Below are 21,268 nucleotides of genomic sequence, written 5' to 3' on the forward strand. Positions count from 1 at the left end.
AGATTCGTCCTCTCCACGGTACTTTTAGAATTTGGACGTCTATCTCCCAGGATAAAATGATCTACTACAAACAATAGCAGCACTACAAATTGTTTGCCTAACAAACACACTAAGTGTTTATACTCTCTCTGACAAGAAAATAATGCAGCAAAATGAAGAGGATGTTTACAGAATTATAAAAGACGAAAATTAGAGTTACAAAATCCAAATGAGGGCTATCCTATTTATAGATGTAATGGTGGCTATAGGTTTTGATTGAATAGGTATGAAACCTGTTGGTTTTGAATTCAAACAGATTTGAATCTGTTGGATTACAATTCAAACAGATAACAAAAATGGAAAGGGCCCTGTTTTGGTGTATAGTAAATCCGAACCAGTTTAATTCCGGTTTAAAACCGGAGAGGGCCATGTTTGGATGTACAGTAAAACCAAACCAATTTAATTTTAAATTCTGGATTTTATTTTACCAAAAATAAATTAAATTCAAATATTTTTGGCCCAAAAAGATTAATATTGGGCCGAACAAGCCCAACCCAACCACACACCACGCACTTGCGCCCAAGCCCAGCCGCCGCCGCCTGGACGGACGGCAGCGGCAGCGGCAGCGCGCGTGTGTGGTTTTTGGGTCCAATGGGTCTAGTCCATTTTGCCCATAACCTCTCCCTCTAAAACACTTGGGTACCCCTTGGGGCACACCCCAAGTACCAAACCCAAGCCTTATAAACCCATTCAAAATTTTTTACCAAATCAATGTGGGACAAGCCATTTTACAACCTTAAGGAATTTCCACAAAAACTCCATTTCCATGGAGCACACTTTGGCTTCAATTTCCCATTCACTCGGTCATGGTTTTGAGCAACCAAATATACCACGTGAATCACAACGTGATATAGAAGGCGTTACCACTTTGACTCGTGAAAATCGATGCACGGGGCCTACCTAAAAAATAGATCAAAATTAGGAAAAAATTTCTGGTTTTACCTAGAATTTTATAACCATTTCCAACAATCCCCCACATGAATGGAATTTGATGATAACGGAAATGCAACAATATGCAGACTTTATCGAAAGAGTATAAGTCGAAAATATCTTGCATCAGGATAGGTAGCTTTCGGCCTTGAACCTTCCCTAGTGTAACCTATCGGACTTACTGGCTAACCAATGGACGCAATGCCTTGAATTGTTCAGCCGTTTGTGTAAGCCAAGACAACAGATTTCACACAAAATATCTTCTAACACATCGTGGTTCTCACTGTTGTGTTCATTTTGACCTTAAACGCTCCTAGTTTTCATGAATGTTTCTAGAGGATTTAGCTTTTTCATTCTCATAAAATCGGCCCCAGTTCGACACTCATATAGGTGATTCTTATTGTGAGTATCTCCTTATACTCGTCTTGATTTTATGCCTTAATCAAGATATAAGTAATCATTAAAAGCAAAGCTTATCCTTATACCCCTACATACAACATATGTTGCAGATATCACTCTCACCATAGGAATGGGTAGGAACTTAATCCTTTGGTAATTTCTGGTGAGTCATACATAATTTAGTTGTCCCTTTAAACTTAATTCTTGGGATCTCCAGTCATATAAGTAGGGTTACCATTATGATGACTCTTATGTAATAGGTTTTAATCCCATCCCCTTCGATGAACTAACACTAGCTCTTTTGTCAAACCTTTTGTTAACAGATCCGCAATATTCTCTTTAGATTTTATATAATCTATTGAGATTATTCTGTTTGACAACAATTGCCTTACGGTATTATGTCGACGATGAATATGTCGTAACTTACCGTTATACATATGATTCTGTGCCCTGCCTATTGCAGATTGACTATCACAATGAATGCAAATAGCTGGCACAGGTTTTGGCCACATTAGAATGTCTTCTAAGAAGTGACAAAGCTATTCTGCTTCTTCTCCTACTTTGTCCAAAGCAATGAACTCGGATTCCATTGTGGATCGTGCGATGCATGTTTGTTTCGTGGATTTCCAAGAAACAGCAGCGCCTCCTAGAATAAAGACATATCCACTTATGGATTTTGAATCTTTAGTATCCGATATTCAATTTACATCACAATAACCTTCAAGTATTGCTGGATATCGAGTAAAGTTCAAATCATGATCACGGGTGAATCTTAGATATCTAAGAACCCGAATGATCGCTTTCCAATGGTCTTCTCCGGGGTTACTAGTGTACCTACTCAATTTACTGATAGTATAAGCTATATCAGGACGAGTACAATTCATTAGGTACATTAGGTTTCCAATACTTTGGGAGTATTTTAACTGAGACACTGCATCACTTTTATTTATTTTTTGATAAATAAAGATTGACGTCTACAGGTGTTCTAGCTAAATTCATATCATCCTTGATAAATTTATCAAGAATTTTCTCAATATAATGTGATTGAGATAATGCATATCCGCCAGATGTTTTAGTAATTTTCATTTCTAATATAACATCTATGACCCCCATATCTTTCATATCAAATCTTTTGTTAAGCATTTGCTTAGTTAATTTGATCATGTTTTGACTGCTTCCAATGATAAGCATGTCATCCACATAAAGATAAACTATGACATATGCTTGGTCAGTGTTTTTAACAGACGCATTTGTCACATTCGTTTATCTTAAACCCATTAGTAAGCATTGCATGATCAAATTTTTCATGCCATTGCTTAGATGCTTGTTTTAATCCATAAAGGGATTTTATAAGTCGACAAACTTTCTTTTCTTGCCTTGATACTACAAACCATTCGGGTTGCTCCATATAGATCTCTTCATTTAGATTACCGTTTAAGAAAGTTGTCTTAACATCCATTTGATGTATTTCTAAATTAAACAACGTTGTTATAGAAATAAGCATGCGAATGGATGTTATTCTTGTCACAGGGGAATATGTGTCAAAATAGTCCAGACTTTCATTTTGTCTGTAACCTTTAACTACAAGTCTTGCTTTATACTTGTCAATTGAACCATCTGTTGTCATTTTTCTCTTGAATATCCATTTATATCCAAGAGGTTTAGAACCTGGTGGAAGATCCACCAATTCCCAAGTATGATTTTGCATAATGGATTCAATTTCATTATTAACAGCATCTTTCTACAAAAGTGCTTCAAAACCTGTCATTGCTGCCTTAAAGGTTTGAGGTTCATTTTCTAACAGGTATATCAGAAAATCTAGACCAAAGGATTTTGATGTTCTCGCTCTCTACTTCGTCTTGGTTTATCATCAGTTAAATCTTGTTGGTTGAGACTATTACTAGTATCTTGTGTTTGATTGTCATTAGTCTCTTAACTTTGTGTACAATCATAAGTTCTTTTCTGTGAACTTAATTCTTATCATTTCTTGTAAGGAGAGACATGTTCAAAAAATACAGCATTCCTTGACTCTATAATAGTGTTCACATTTATATCAGGTATTTCTGATTTATAAGTCAGAAACCGATATGCACTACTATTCTGAGCATAACCAATAAACACGCAATCTACTATTTTTTGTCCAACCTTAGTCTTTTTAGGAACAGGAATTTCAACTTTTGCCAAACACCCCCACACTTTTAAGTATTTGTAGGAAGGCGGTCGACCTTTCCACAATTCATAAGGAGTGCTGTTGGTTTCCTTATAGGGTATTCTGTGAAGAACAAAATTAGCAGACAATATTGCTTCCCCCCACAAATTCTGTGGTAAGCCTGAATTTAGTAACATGACATTCATCATTTGTTGTCTATGATGTGCTGGATTCAAAAATTTCAAATCATGATTCATAAATTTCAAATGAAAAATCCAAAATAATTATGACTACACAAATCAGAATTAAAGTTTTGACAAAATCATATCCTCATAAAAATTTTGCTTAAGAATCAAACAATTCAAAAAACTTAATTTGATTGTATACATTCTTGCAACTCATTTACGAATAAATGTCACTGTCATAAAAATATTGGTGACAGAAGAAAATTAAATTATCTTAACTAATGCAAGAGATATACCCCCATATTAATAAAATGATTCATGGTTTAACAAATTCTACTACGCAAGTAAAATAATTATTAATGACATCTCATGTCACATAATTCAAAATAAACTAAAAATCAACATAAAAGATTTCTTAAATTTACTTTCCAATTAAATGGAACGATATAACTACATACATTTTCATGTTTAAATTTCTCTGGTGTTTAAACACCCATTCAAAATTGATTGGAAAAACTCAAATTAATCAACATATCAATTTAACATTCCAAATCACATGAAATTTTTGTTAAGAAATAACTTGAGTTGACATCATACATGCATATCAAACGCATCAACTAAAAATAACGAATTAACAAAATAAATTAATCATGCATGATCCCAAAATTTGCATCATGAAATAAAAAGATTCTCAACTCATAAATAAAATTCAATGCGTTTTGAATTTTAAACTCCAAAATGACAAAACATACCTTCATTTAATAAGTTTGATTTGTACATAAATAAACTAATTAAATATGCATGCAAAAGTCCTTGTGAATATATATATATATATATATATTATTCTGACTCATATGCAGAAACTATTCACGACTACAGATCCACATGCAAAAATGTAAAAAAGATTCAAAAAACCAATAAAGAAACTAAACTTGCCACAAAGGTTTTTTTGTAATAAAAATGAAATTTGTTTGTAAATTAATATTTTACTCCAGAAACAAATTCTCCCATGTACTACGATAAAGTCAAAAGAACTATGATAAATTAACAAAATTAATTTTCTAGTTATTAAAACCAGAAAATAAATTATAACATAAAATAATTTTATTTTCCTTATTATTTAAACTAGTAAAATAAAATACCGAAATAATATCTGATTACAAAAAATCAGAAAAACAAACCACAAATTAATTTTCTAGTTACTAAAACCAGAAAATAAATTATAACACAAAATTATTTTATTTTTTTTGTTACTAAAACTAGAAAATAATGTAATTTTATTTTCATTGTTACTGAAACTAGAAAATAAAATACCACAAAACTATCTGATTACAAAAATTAGAAAAAACACAAAATAATTTTCTAGTTACCAAAACCAGAAAATAAATTAAAATACAAAATAATTTTATTTTCTTTGTTACTAAAACTAGAAAATAATATAATTTTATTTTCATTGTTACTAAAACTAGAAAAAAAAATACCAAAATAATTTTTTGTAACACCAAATAATATTCTGCAATTGTTAATGATGTCAGTATATTACTACTAGTTGTCAAAGAAAAGAGACAGTATATTACTACTATCTGTCAAATAGCATAAATCACGATTTGTTTTTCTAACCAGAATGTTACTTTGAAAACACAGAAAATTAAGTACAATGAAGATACCAAAAACAAAATATGAATTCGTCTTAAGATTGTTGGCCAATCTTCACTGTATTTAAATAGATTAAATACTGTTGTGTACTAAACAACAACTAGAATATGAAAAAATAAAGAAAAGGAGAGAATTTGTTTGATTACAAAAATCAAACTCGAAATACAAAAAAATAAAAATAAATAAAAACATATTTTATTTTATTACAAAAACAAAATTAAAATCTGATTTAAATAAATAAAACAGAATAATAAATTAAACAACTTACTTGATTAATTTCTTTAAATAATTATCTGATCAAGTCCAGTGTTTGACACTGTGTCCTTAAGACAGATTCGTCATCTCCACGGTATTTTCAGAATTTGGACGTCTATCTCCCAAGATAAAATGATCTACTACAAACAATAGGAGCACTATAAATTGTTTGGCTAACGAACACTACTAAGTGTTTATACTCTCTCTGACAAGAAAATAATGCAGCAAAATGAAGAGGATGTTTACAGAATTATAAAGGACGAAAATTAGAGTTACAAAATCCAAATGAGGGCTGTCCTATTTATAGATGTAATGGTGGCTGTAGGTTTTGAATTGAATAGGTATGAAACTTGTTGGTTTTGAATTCAAACAGATTTGAATCTATTGGATTACAATTCAAACAGATAACAAAAATAGGAAGGGCCCTGTTTGGGTGTACAGTAAATCCGGACCAGTTTAATTCTGGTTTCAAATCGGGAAGAGCCATGTTTGGATGTACAGTAAAACCAAACCAGTTTAATTTTGAATTCTGGATTTTATTTTACCAAAAATAAAATTAAATTCAAATATTTTTGGCCCAAAAAGATTAATATTGGGCCGAACAAGCCCAACCCAACCACACACCCCGCACCCACGCCCAGCCTGCCCGCGCGTGTGGTTTTTGGGTCCAATGGGTCTAGCCCATTTTGCCCACAACCTCTCCTTCTAAAACACTTGGGTACCCCTTCGGGCACACCTATGTACTAAACCTAAGCCTTATAAACCCATTCAAAACTTCCCACCAAATCAATGTGGGACAAGCCATTTTACAACCTTAAGGAATTTTCACCAAAACTCTATTTTCATGGAGCACACTTTGGCTTCAATTTTCCATTCACTCGGTAATGATTTTGAGTAACCAAATATATAACGTGAATCACAACGCGACATAGAACGCGTTACTACTTTGACCCGTAAAAATCGACGCACGGGACCCACTTAAAAAATAGACCAAACTTAATTTTTTTTTTTAATTATACCTAAAATTTTATAACCATTTCTAACATAAATAACGTGTAGTATTGTTATAAAAATAAATAAATAAACTTCTCATTTGTGTGCAGTGTGTGTACACACGTACGTGAAAAAGGAGAGAATAGAGAGACAAAGCATGTCTTGAATATTGAGACATATATTGTTCCAAAAACTGTCAATTCTGATTTGGATATGACTAGTAATTGTACCCATGATCTCCTCAATCAGACAGACATGTCCAGACGGAACAAATTACTTCACATCTTTTAAACGTTTTTTAAAACAAACCAATTGCATTATCCTAATCTTAACCAATCAAGAAGATGAGTGCACACAATGTGTGCTTTCTAAGTTTACATTCATTTCAGACATTGTTTGGTATTTGACTATTTCAATAGTTTTGGTAACATAAAATTCGAAATCACTAAATTTTGAGTTGCCACACATTTTGGGCTTTGTTAGCTGTTGCTAAAAACTTAGGACTAGTTTGACATTATCTAAAAAATTTAAATATTTAAAAAGTTAAAAAGTTATTAAAAAAATAAAAAAATTCATACTATTTATATTTTTTTTGGGGGGGGAAATCTATCAATTGAAAAAAAAACAAAAAAAGAAAAATAGTGCTACACAATATTGTGCAGCCACAACTTCCCAAGTCAAAAAGAGAACGTGGCACACTTGTAGGCACACATTCCAATAAAATTTTTTTTGAAAAGAGATAGAAACTGTGCAGCGCAATATTGCTTCTTGTGTCAGTGAGGGTAATTTCGTAATTTCATAATTTTATACAATATTTTAATACATATTTATTCGTAAAAAATTAAAAAATTATCTCAAACTTCTATATTTTTTCCCTCTACTTTTTAGTCCAAAAAGTCAAAAAGTGCACTTATTTAGGATATCTCAAACAATCCCTTAATTTATTGGTTATAAAATATTATTTTACTATAATGTATTATATCATTCAGTATATTCATTTCTGGTCAAAAAGTCAATTTTAAATTTATTAAGAAATTAAAAAATATATATTATAAATGCGCCAAAAAAATTGATTTTTTAAACATTGATTTATTTTTATTTATTTATTTTTTTTTAAACAATAAACTAACTTCTTAACTAATTCTCGGGATTGCGCTAGCATATGATTATGCTATCTCTCCGGTGTCAACCTAATTGAGATTGTAGAGTTTAGCTATGATGCTTGTTTGCACTACCTTATTTTATTGATATAAGTTTATTATGTATTTGATTCTTCATCAATAAAACTTTCTTTTGCTGATAAAAAAAAAAAAAAAAAACTTCTTAACTAATTCTCAAAAGCAGTCTTAATAGTTTATTGAAAATGAAGATATATATATATATATATATATGGTTATTTTCACCAGAAAATAGAAAGATGATTGTGTATAGTCATTGAAAAAAGTAACTGTTTTTTATGTGGATAAGGTAAAGACTTTTTAATTTACACATTGAAATTTATCCAATTTTAACGATGAAGTTGAAATTCCGAATTCAACAAATTTAAAGTACAAGAATTAACCACCACTGACCATATAAAAAGTAAAAAATATATACATATTAACCCCCACTTGGCAAATATAAGAGGGAGACCAAAAAAACCACCAAATGAGAATATGAAACAAAATTTTCTCATCTGTCATTTTTACTTGAGAACTTAAAACGCTCCCCCCCCCCCCCCCCCAAAAAAAAAAATACAAGTAATTCACAATCACTTGACAAAGACACATAAAAACAAAAATTTAAAAAAAAATAATAAAATAAAATTATAATGGATCTCTATTATGGTCAGATCATCATGATGAAGTCACAATTGTGCAAATCAAGGACTCCTCTTCTTTGTCACAATCACAAGGCAATGTTGCCTTATGTACACACCCTGTGCTCATTAGCTTCTGAGCTTTGATAGCTTGATAGTGCCAGTCTGTGGTCCCTACCACATACAACATAAGCCCAGCACAACAGACTTGGGCCGAGAGAAGGCCCATCCAAAGCCCACAAAATCCAATCCGGACCCAAAACCCAAGCCCGATAGCCACCGGCATGCCCACTAGATAGAATGCCCCGAGGTTGACGTTGGCTGCAGTGGTCAGGCGGGCGGTCCCCCGAACCACCCCGCATCCGACAGTTTGCGGACAGTTCCCAAGCTCACACAGCCCTAGGATTGGCAAAGCGGCTGATGTCAACCGTAGGATCTCGGCATCAGTGGTGAACATCCGGGCCCACTTAAATCTCATCCCGGTGGCAAAAATCATAGCCAGGAAGCCCATGACAGCCGCTAAAAGTATGGACACCACCGCGGATACCCGAGCCTTTCCAGGCCGGTTTGCCCCGAGTTCGTTCCCAACCCGTGTAGAAACCGCGAACCCGAGAGAGGACGGGAACACGTAAATCAACGACGTTGTTTGGATCAAAACACCCATCGAGGCTACAGTGGCTTTGGGGTCCACCAGGAGCCCAGAAAACAAGATCATGATCTCGTACCACCACCACTCGAGGCAAACCGTAACACAGCTCGGCGCGGCTAGCATGACGAGCGGCTTCCAGCCAGTCAAACACTCGCGGCTTGGCGCGCACCAAGTCGGCACGTGCAGGCCAGAAACCCACACGTACGAAACCAGCGCCACCAGGACGGCGAAGTTGGAGGCTGCAGCAGCCGCCGCCACGCCGGCGACCCCTAGCCGGAGGTGGGAGACGAATAAGAGGTTGATGGGGAGGTGGAGGATTGTGCCGAAGAGCGATGCTAACGTGAGCGGGTGGGTGATGCCTTGGGCGCGAAGGTAAATGCGGATTGGATGAATGAAGGAATTGGTGAAGAGGTCAGGGAGAGAGAAGATGAGATAGGTGTGAGCGAAGCGGGTTATAATCGGATCCTGATTAAGATAAAGAAGAAGTTTGTCGATATTGATCCAGATAAACGAAATGGGTATTGCAGAGATTGAGAGAAAGATCACAGAGCGATGGAGAGTTAAAGAGAGAAGCTTGGGACGATGAGCTCCGAATGCTTGGGAACAGAGAGGTTCCATTCCAAGGGCCAACCCAGATAGAACCGAATACCCGGTGATGTTGGCGAAAGCGATGGCGAGAGAGCCTGCGGCGAGCTCGGTGTCGCCGAGGCGGCCGAGGAAGAGCATGGAGAGGATGGAGCGGGAGTAGAGGATGAGAGAGGTTAGGACTATCGGGAGAGAGAGTTTGAAGAGTTGTTTGGTTTCTGACAAAATCTCTCGAATGGTCAATTGGGTTGTTGTTTGGGTTTTTGGGTAGGCTGCTGGTTTTTTGGTTTCGAAGATGTCCAAGTAGAGGTGGCTTTGTGGTGGATTTTGGGAGGGTATGATGGTGGTGGTGGTGGTGGTGGTGATGGGTTTGGTGTTTGGATTACACATAGTGAGACTAGTTTAGAAGAGTAAATTTTAAATGGATTGTGTCTGTAGAGATAATGAGTTTTGAAGTAGTATTAATAGAGAGAAAGTGGAGGGTGTTTTTGCATTAATTTAATTCAAATGGGGAGATATTTTAAATATATATTTTTAATCGTGCTATACACATCAATTGGTATATCAATTAATGTATCAACATATGCACATTATCAATTTAAAATTATGACCTCACCTATTATATCACATTATCTATTAATATACTAATTAATAAATTAATTAGTGCATATATCATTATTATTATTTTTAACAGTGGGTTGTGGTTATGGAGATAAAGACATTTTTTCACTTGCACCCGAAAAAAAATAAAAATAAATAAATAAATAAAAAAACAGAGCAGACCCCCTCATATTTCCACCCCACCACCCCCATACACGTGGGGTTGGTGAGTGGGGGAGAAGAAAAAAAAAAACCAATGAGAGGCAAAGGGGTCGTGGGGTGGCTGTCAAAAGAGCAATGCTACGTATTATGAAAAAATTTTCATGAAAATAATCATGAAAGATTCATGACTCTTGGATTACACTTAAAATAAAACACCACACACTAATCAAGGTAATCTAAGGGTCATAAATTTTTCATAATCAGCTTCATGAAAGTTTTTTTTATGATCCCTATCTTTTCTCCCGTCAAAAAGGAGGTCTAAATCTTTTTTTTGATAAAAAAAAAACACAATTTTACACATGTATGTACTTTATTTGGTTCAGAATTCAGACACAGAGCTCCAATTTCCAATATATATATATATATATATTATACGTGTGTGTATAAAACAGTAAATGGTGTAGAATAGATTACTTCGCGCCCTCATGCGGTAGTTTTGCTCTACGTTCACTTTCATCAACAGAGATATGTTTTATCTGTTTGGTGATTATGAAAGCTGATAATAAAAAATAAAAAATAAAAAATGAAAAAAGAGTAGGGTTTTTAAGTTTAAAAGTTAGATCAACTTTTTGAATTAAATGGTGACTCAATTTATTAAAATATTTAAGGTCTTGTTGAAAGTTGGTTATTTAGTTTTTTAACTATTTTAGTTTGATTAATAAAATAGTTGTGCTTATGAAGTTCTTTGGGTTTTTTTTTTATTTATTTATTTTTATTTAGTTAATTTAATGATAATGTGAGAAAAAGTGAAATGATTATGAGTTGACTGTGACATCTTCTCTTATTAATTATTTTAATCTATTTTATCTTTTAGTGAACTATTTTAACCCAACCCATTTTTCAAACACCCCTAAGTTAGATCTAGAAAAAAGACTTTTATATTATTTTTTGTTATTTAACCATAATCATGTTTCTAATAGTTTTTTTAATAACTATTTTAATTCTAACTATTTGTTGAAAGATTAATAATTTTTTTGTGTGCGCTAAAATTTGACTTGACCATACACAATCAATAAAATCTTCTCATTCTTGGAAATCTGGGAATGAAAATGATCTTGATGAATTCGCCTAGATTTTTGTTTGCAAAAAACTAATGTTAGCAATGCCCTCAGGTGGGTGTCAACTGAAAGGACGCTCCAATAATAAAGTTAGTGACAATCTTAACAAAGCTAAAACACAATGACCTTAGTGCCTAAAATCTTACCTACCTTCACCCATGAGGTTGATCTCTTTATATATAGTGCCCTAGATCTGCCTAGAAATCTTTTTCATCTAAGACTCGTCCTCATCTAGGATTGCGCTCTCTTGATTGAACCTAGGAGTCGTAGTTCATCAAGACTCAGCTACCTAATCTGAATATCTCGGCTAAGGTATTGGTCACGGTCATATCTCGACTCATTACAAAAAAAGTCACTTTTAGCAACCAAAAAATTGATCATCAATTGTTCGGTTTTTGGTCGCCAAAGCCATTTTGCGACAAAAAATTTTGGGTCGCTACATTTGTTGCCAAAAACCTGTCGGGAAAGGTTTTGCCGACTAAAAAACTTTTGGTCGGCAAAAAGTGAGTCTTTAGCGACCAAAATTTTGGTTGCCAATAGTCAATTATATTTCTTTAAAATCATACATTCACCGACCAATCTTTTAGTCGCCAATAGTCAAGGAATCGCTGACCAAAATGTTTAGTCGCCAAAAGTTACCAAACGGCGACCAACATTTTTAGTCACTAGAAGCTTCATCCGTGAAAAAAAATAATTCATTGTTAAGTTTTGCATCCGCTCTTATAAAAACTCGAACCACTAACCTCTCATAGCATAAGCCTTATGCACCACACACTTCCCACTACGCCAGCGTAACACCACATGATTATATATGTAATATATATTATTTATATATATGTAATATACATAATTATTTTAATTGACATAATTTATGTAAAAATAAATTATTTAGTAGAAAAATAAAAATAAAAATTTAACTTTTAGTGACAAAAATAATTTTGATCGGCGAAGAGACTTTCTTGCTAAAAAAGACCACTTTTCGCTACTAAACATATTTTTAGTCACCAATTGTAGACTTTTTGGCTACTGAATTTTTTTTAGTCGCCAAAAAACTTACTTTTGGCTACTAAAAAATGTTTTAGTGGGTAAAACCCACATAATTGGCGACCAAACTTAGAATTAGTCGCCAATTGTAGACTTTTTGGCTACTAATTTTTTTTTAGTTGGCAAAAACTGCACTTTTGGCTACTGAAAATGTTTTAGTCGGTAAAACCCACATAATTGGCGACGAAAATTATAATTAGTCGGCAATTGTTGACTTTTTGGCTACTAAATTTTTTTTAGTCGGCGAAAACTATACTTTTGACTACTAAAAATGTTTTAGTCGGTAAAACCCATATAATTGGCGACCAAACATATTTTTAGTCGCCAATTGTGGACTTTTGGCTACTAAATTTGTTTAGTCACCAAAAAGCTTCACAATTGGCTACTAATTTTTTTTTAATCGCTGAAAGCTATACTTTCAACGACCAAATTCTTTTTAGTCAAAAAATTTGATTGCCGAATGTGTTTTTTCTTGTAGTGACTAGTTATATTCTGCCATGTGACTCATTGGCCCAAGATCATGTCTCGAGGCCTAACTCAAAAAATACGCTTCACACACACACACACACGCGCGCGCACACACACACACACACACACACACATATATTTACATTGTGATTAATTTTTCTTTTACACTTCAACGAAATCAATATTCAATTATTATTATGATTATTATTATTATTTAGAACAAAGGATATATAATGTGTTTTAAATATTATAACTCATGCTATGCATAATATTAAAATATAAATATTTCAAAGAATAATTGTTTTTCTAAAAAATAAACTAGCACAATTGCTAATCATTACCAAAAAAAAAAAATAAATAAAAATTCATTCAAAATTAATAAGTATATAAAACTTTTTTTAAGGTTAGATGAAAGACTCAACTTAAAGGTGGAGTCATCTTTTATTTTCTTTTTATTAGGTCAAATACTTGTTCAAAAAAAAAAAAAAAAAAAAAGGTTAAATAGAAAGTTCAGCTAAGTTATTTTAGTCATTTGCAATATTGTGGACTGATTTTAATGACATCTTTTGTTACATTCAATGTTATTGCTAAAATTTTGTTAGTAAGACTCGTTGAACAATAATGCTAATGACTAAAGAGGGAATTATATTGACATTGTATTAGTAAAAAAAATTTACAAAAAAATAAAAAATATTAAAAATGTTAACAATTAATATCATAATTTTTTTTACTAATATGTAATAATTCTTTAAAAATCGCACTTAACATTAATTTTCCCATGATTAAGTGCTAATGATCTGCCCAAGAGTAAATGTTAATGAGTATCATGAGTTATTGGTAATGGAGTCGTTGCCAACGAGTAAAGAGTAAATGCTAACGAGTGTCGTGAGTAGTGACACTTGTTAAGCATTTGATATAGAGTAAATGTCATTAGATTTTGGGGTGTGCTACCTCTAATTTTATGTTTGAAACTTTTTAAGTGCAAATAATTTATTGGAATTAATTTATATAGGTTTTGTCTTAATTTTAATTGGAACTCTACAAGTGAATGGGGGAATTAATCTTCTGAATTAGTTGGTCTCATGGGCTAAATTCCGAATTATTAACCAAGAAAAAAAGAAAAAAGAAAAAAGAATTAAAGTAAAAAAAATATTTTCAAAATTCTAAATGTGTTAAAAAACGGCAGTGATTCGTAGCTCGAATCTTGTGACTCGAGAGTGGCTTGATTTTTGTTTTCAGCAGGAGAAGGAGGAGGGAGGAGGAGGAGGAGGAGGAGGAGGAGGAAGGAGGAGGGAGGGGAAGGGGCCATAAAAATGGCTGGAGGAGGAGTCGGGGCTGCGCGGGGCTGCGACGATCGGAGCTTCTGCGACGGGCGAAGGCGGCGGAGGCGACGAGCTCCTCGCGACGAGGACGGCGGGCAGAGGCGGCGGAGGCTCCCTCTCTCCTCTTCCCCTCCGTTCTTCTTCTGGTTTCAACGAAGAAGAAGAAGAAGAAGAAAAGGAAGAAAGAAAAAGAAAAAAAAAATCGAATTGCAAAACGACGTCGTTTTGCAATTCGAGCAGATTTCGAGCCATGATTTTCGAGCTACCAGTCTTTATCCATTAAAAAAATGTATTGACATCAATAAAAAAGTGTATTGAATAGTCACTACAAAAAATTATTGTTTTAGAGACCAAAATTTAAGAAAAATTATTTTTTAGGGACTAAATATTTTTGTTACGAAAAGTATCGTTATTATATTTTTAGCAACGAAAATTAGACATTAATGATGAATTATTATCCTTTTGAGACCAAGTTTTTTGTCTAAAAAAATAAACTGTTTTGAGACCAAATTATTTTGTCCCTAAAAGTTTATTTATTAGTGACATTTTCGACATTTTGTTGCGAAAAGCCTTGTTTTGGACTTTTCGAAACGACCTTTGAACGACTATCTTTATGATGATAGAAATTGGTCCCTAAATATCTTTTGCAACAAAATTTTCACTTTTAGAAACCAAAGTATTTGGTCTTTAAAACTCTTATTTGTTGTATTGTGTAAAGTGTTTCATGCCCTTCAATTTCTTTGTTTGTTTGTTTTTCATTTTATTTTCTTGTGTACAAGGTCCACTTGTTAGCAAGACCTATAAAAAAAGAAAAAGAATTACAATAGGGGTTGGTTGAACTGGACGGTGGTGTTGTCTGAGCATGTAGTGCTCGTCACAAGTCCTATTTTAATAATATGAATTGTTCATTTTAAAAGGTATTTTGTAGCCTATTCAATTGTTCATGTTTGTAACAAAAAAATAGATGATTTATTTTTAAAAATACACTCGTCACCTATTTTTTTGGAGAGAAATGCAGCGAATTAAATAGCCGACGATTGTCAAATCAATTTTTTCTTTGTGTGTGTAGATGATATACACGTAAAGACCTACAAAAGAATAGTTTGGTTCAGACCATTGAAATAGGACCAATGGTGAGTTGTATGGGCCTAGACATCACCCTTAAGTCTAGATCTTGAATGAAGGAAAGCCCATCATTTAAAAATGAAAATTACTTGAGAATAGTGCACTAAAATGTTTATAATAATCATAGATGTTTATAATAGTTTTTTTAACAATTATTTCAATTCTAACTATTTGTTGAAAGATTAATAATTTTTTTGTGTGCGCTAAAATTTGACTTGACTATACACAATCAATAAAATCTTCTCATTCTTGGAAATCTGGGAATGAAAATGATCTTGATGAATTCGCCTAGATTTTTGTTTGCAAAAAACTAATGTTAGCAATGCCCTCAGTTGGGTGTCAACTGAAAGGACGCTCCAATAATAAAGTTAGTGACAATCTTAACAAAGCTAAAACACAATGACCTTAGTGCCTAAAATCTTACCTACCTTCACCCATGAGGTTGATCTCTTTATATATAGTGCCCTAGATCTGCCTAGAAATCTTTTTCATCTAAGACTCGTCCTCATCTAGGATTGCGCTCTCTTGATTGAACCTAGGAGTCGTAGTTCATCAAGACTTAGCTACCTAATCTGAATATCTCGGCTAAGGTATTGGTCACGGTCATATCTCGACTCATTACAAAAAAAGTCACTTTTAGCGACCAAAAAATTGATCATCAATTGTTCAGTTTTTGGTCGCCAAAGCCATTTTGCGACAAAAAATTTTGGTCGCTACATTTGTTGCCAAAAACCTGTCGGGAAAGGTTTTGCCGACTAAAAAACTTTTGGTTGGCAAAAAGTGAGTCTTTAGCGACCAAAATTTTGGTTTCCAATAGTCAATTATATTTCTTTAAAATCATACATTCACCGACCAATCTTTTAGTCGCCAATAGTCAAGGAATCGCCGACCAAAATGTTTAGTCGCCAAAAGTTACCAAACGGCGACCAACATTTTTAGTCGCTAGAAGCTTCATCCGTGAAAAAAAATAATTCATTGTTAAGTTTCGCATCTGCTCTTATAAAGACTCGAACCACGGACCTCTCATAGCATAAGCCTTATGCACCACACACTTCCCACTACGCCAGCGTAACACCACATGATTATATATGTAACATATATTATTTATATATATGTAATATACATAATTATTTTAATTGACATAATTTATGTAAAAATAAATTATTTAGTAGAAAAATAAAAATAAAAATTTAACTTTTAGCGACCAAAATAATTTTGGTCGGCGAAGAGACTTTCGTGCTAAAAAAGATCACTTTTCGTTACTAAACATATTTTTAGTCGCCAATTGTAGACTTTTTGGCTACTAAATTTTTTTTAGTCACCAAAAAACTTACTTTTGGCTACTAAAAAATGTTTTAGTCGGTAAAACCCACATAATTGGCAAGCAAACTTAGAATTAGTCGCCAATTGTAGACTTTTTGGCTACTAATTTTTTTTAGTCGGCAAAAACTGTTCTTTTGGCTACTAAAAATGTTTTAGTCGGTAAAACCCACATAATTGGCGACCAAAATTATAATTAGTCGGCAATTGTTGACTTTTTGGCTACTAAATTTTTTTTAGTCGGCGAAAACTATTCTTTTTACTACTAAAAATGTTTTAGTCGGTAAAACCCATATAATTGGCGACCAAACATATTTTTAGTCGCCAATTGTGGACTTTTGGCTACTAAATTTGTTTAGTTGCCAAAAAGCTTCACAATTGGCTACTAATTCTTTTTTAGTTGCTGAAAGCTATACTTTCCACGACCAAATTCTTTTTAGTCGGGAAATTTGGTCGCCGAGTGTGTTTTTTCTTGTAGTGACTAGTTATATTCTGCCATGTGACTCATTGGCCCGAGATCATGTCTCGAGGCCTAACTCAAAAAATACGCTTCACATACACACACACACACACACACACATATATATATTTACATTGTGATTAATTTTTCGTTTACACTTCAACGAAATCAATATTCGATTATTATTATGATTATTATTATTATTTAGAACAAAGGATATATAATGTGTTTTAAATATTATAACTCATGCTATGCATAATATTAAAATATAAATATGCATAATATTAAAATATAAATATTTCAAAGAATAATTGTTTTTCTAAAAAATAAACTAGCACAATTGCTAATCATTACCAAAAAAAAAAAAAAAAATTCATTCAAAATTAATAAGTATATAAAACTTTTTTTAAGGTTAGATGAAAGACTCAACTTAAAGGTGGAGTCATCTTTTATTTTCTTTTTATTAGGTTAAATAGAAGTTCAGTTAAGTTATTTTAGTCATTTGCAATATTGTCGACTGATTTTAATGACATCTTTTGTTACATTCAATGTTATTGCTAAAATTTTGTTAGTAAGACTCGTTGAACAATAATGCTAATGACTAAAGAGGGAATTATACTGACATTGTATTAGTAAAAAAAAAATTTACAAAAAAATAAAAAATATTAAAAATGTTAACAATTAATATCATAATTTTTTTTACTAATATGTAATAATTCTTTAAAAATCACACTTAACATTAATTTTCCCATGATTAAGTGCTAATGATCTGCCCAAGAGTAAATGTTAATGAGTATCATGAGTTATTGGTAATGGAGTCGTTGCCAACGAGTAAAGAGTAAATGCTAACGAGTGTCGTGAGTAGTGACACTTGTTAAGCATTTGATATAGAGTAAATGTGTCATTAGATTTTGGGGTGTCCTACCTTTGATTTTATGTTTGAAACTTTTTAAGTGCAAATAATTTATTGGAATTAATCTATATAGGCTTTGTCTTAATTTTAATTGAAACTCTACAAGTGAATGGTGGAATTAATCTTCCGAATTAGTTGGTCTCATGGGCTAAATTCCGAATTATTAACCAAAAAAAAGAAAAAAGAATTAACGTAAAAAAAATATTTTGAAAATTCTAAATGTGTTAAAAAAATGTATTGACATCAATAAAAAAGTGTATTGAATTGTCACTACAAAAAATTATTGTTTTAGAGACCAAAATTTAAGGAAAATTAATTTTTAGGGACTAAATATTTTTGTTGCGAAAAGTATCGTTATTATATTTTTAGCAACAAAAATTAGACATTAGTGATGAATTATTATCTTTTTGAGCCCAAATTTTTTGTCTAAAAAAATAAACTGTTTTGAGACCAAATTATTTTGTCCCTAAAAGTTTATTTATTAGTGACATTTTCGACATTTTGTCGCTAAAAGCCTTGTTTTGGACTTTTCGGAACGATCTTTGAGCGACTATCTTTATGATGATAGAAATTGGTCCCTAAATGTCTTTTGCAACAAAATTTTCACTTTTAGAGACCAAAGTATTTGGTCTTTAAAACTTTATTTGTTGTATTGTGTAAAGTGTTTCATGCCCTTCAATTTCTTTGTTTGTTTGTTTTTCATTTGATTTTCTTGTGTACAAGATCCACTTGTTAGCAAGACCTATAAAAAAAGAAAAAGAATTACAATAGGGGTTGGTTGAACTGGAGGGTGGTGTTGTCTGAGCATGTAGTGCTCATCACAAGTCCTATTTTATTAATATGAATTGTTCATTTTAAAAGGTATTTTGTAGCCTATTCAATTGTTCATGTTTGTAACAAAAAAATAGATGATATATTTTTAAAAATACACTCGTCACCTATTTTTTTGGAGAGAAATGCAGCGAATTAAATAGCTGACGATTGTCAAATCAATTTTTTCTTTGTCTGTGTAGATGATATACACGTAAAGACCTACAAAAGAATAGTTTGGTTCAGACCATTGAAATAGGACCAATGGTGAGTTGTATGGGCCCAGACATCACCCTTAAGTCTAGATCTTGAACGAAGGAAATCCCATCATTTAAAAATGAAAATTACTTGAGAACGAAAAATACTTGAGACACCTAATTTATCACTCCTAAAAATCACCCTTAATAATTTGTCTAACAAGTGTCAAATTTTGATTTGTCAAACATTTCATCATGTGGGGTCTAACTTTAATGTCATATCATTAAGAGTCATTTAGGAGTTATAAATTAAGCGGATGTGGCATTGTTGTTTAAAAATATCTCACCATGAACTTCTCAGCAATAAATTATTAAAAAAATTACAACAAAGAAAAAAAATCTCAATGTTTGTCTCTTGTAACAAAATAATTAATTTTGTCAATTTAAATCTTAAACTTTCGATTTGCTTTCAATCTAAATCATCTGTTTATTTTCGTTAAGAAAAATTGAAGAAAAAAATAGCATTTTATTCATTAATCTTAACAAAAAAAAAATTGTATTTTATAATTTTATGTATATCTATATTGAATTTAATACTAACTAAAATACTTTTTTTTCCCCCTCGAATTTACTTAATGAAAATAAGTTGATGGATTAGATTGAAACAAATCTAAAGATACGGGTTTAAATTAATAAAATTAAAAATTAAAAATTTATTTTGTTATAAGAGTCAAATTTTGAAATTTTCTTTTTGTTGTAATTTCTCGTAATTTATTTTTAACGTCATAAACTCTATGGATTTTGATCCTCTCCATTAATTGGTTGTAATGGAGGTTTTCATTACAAATCAAATAACTATAAAATATGAATACAAAATTTATAATTATTTTAAAGTAAAAAAAAATTAATACGTTCATCATTAAATGATATAATGGAACATTTCCGTTACAAATATGTAATAAACTATACCAAATATTTTGATACAAAGTCTCAAAATATCAAAAAATATAAGCAGCCTCTATAAATTACCAAACAAAGATTATTAACAATGGGCTAAGGTTTGGATCTTATATTAAGAAAGAATTTGTAAAATAAGAAAAGTGAATGCACTAGAATTAAATTTTTGTATTTTTTTCTCTTTATATTTTTTTTCTATAAATTTTTTTTATTTTTTTATTTTTTTATTTGTATAGTAATAGGTTGTGTCTAGATTTTGAAATTATTTATGGTTATTCCATTTCAAATAAAAAATTATTTATTATGAGTTATTAAAAAAAAAAAAGGACAAACAATATTTTAGGCAAATTACATCAGTAGTCCCTATATTTTGTCTCTTGTGTCATTTTGATCCTTATAATTTTTATTGGATCGATTTTAACTAAAAATTTATGATTTTATCTCAATTTGATCTAATTGATTACAATTGTTGTGACATTTTGTTCCAAGTGACCGCTCAAGCGGTGAATGTACCGCTTGAGCGAAGATTGTGAACGTCCAGTAGTTTTGCATGTCAGGGTGGACCGCTCGAGCGAACTAATGGTTGCTCGAGCGAAGATTCAGGGCTCCCAATATCTCGTTTTGCAGACAAAAGTACTAATAGGTGTTGTTCACCGCTCTAGCGGTCTGCGCAAATTCAACAACTTTAAAAGTTACTTTTTAGATCATTTCTCCATCTTTTCTTTTCTATCTTCTTTCCCCTCCCTCTCCTTCCAAAAAACCCTAAGATCCTCACTCAAATACTTTTCGTTTCACTAAGATCTAAGTCAAAATCACTTGTAAGAAGAGAAGTATAAGTGAAGATCTTCCTTTCTATCGATTGAATTTTGTCTTTGCGAAGGATTCTCCTAAAAGTCTAGCTTTTTTGCTCTTTGATTGAGATAGAGTTATATTTAACTTAGTATCTCTTTATTTTGAAGAGGATTATATGGTATTGTTGCGACTTTATGACTTAATTTGATGATTGAGTTAGATTAAACTTGGTATTTCACAAAAAAGGAAATTTTACTCAACTTTTATTAAAGTTTCATCTAATTTTCCATGTAACATGAGTATTGATGTTGAGAATAGAGATATACATGAAAATGGGAAGAA

The 21,268-nt window shown here is 32.2% G+C and overlaps 1 protein-coding gene across 1 annotated transcript; it reads right to left on the reverse strand.

Annotated features, from left to right (window-relative positions):
* Nucleotides 1–8,160: 8,160 nt before the first annotated feature.
* LOC114287886 (protein DETOXIFICATION 51) lies at nt 8,161–10,068 on the reverse strand. The gene has a single exon (XM_028231335.2). It carries the CDS (start codon nt 10,026–10,028, stop codon nt 8,442–8,444), a length of 1,587 nt encoding a protein of 528 aa, XP_028087136.2. The 5' UTR covers nt 10,029–10,068; the 3' UTR covers nt 8,161–8,441.
* Between the last annotated feature and the right edge of the window lie 11,200 nt (nt 10,069–21,268).

The sequence above is a fragment of the Camellia sinensis genome, chromosome 13 (genome assembly GCF_055761805.1).
Source record: "Camellia sinensis isolate YWXY chromosome 13, ASM5576180v1, whole genome shotgun sequence".
In the NCBI taxonomy this organism is placed as follows: Eukaryota; Viridiplantae; Streptophyta; class Magnoliopsida; order Ericales; family Theaceae; genus Camellia; species Camellia sinensis.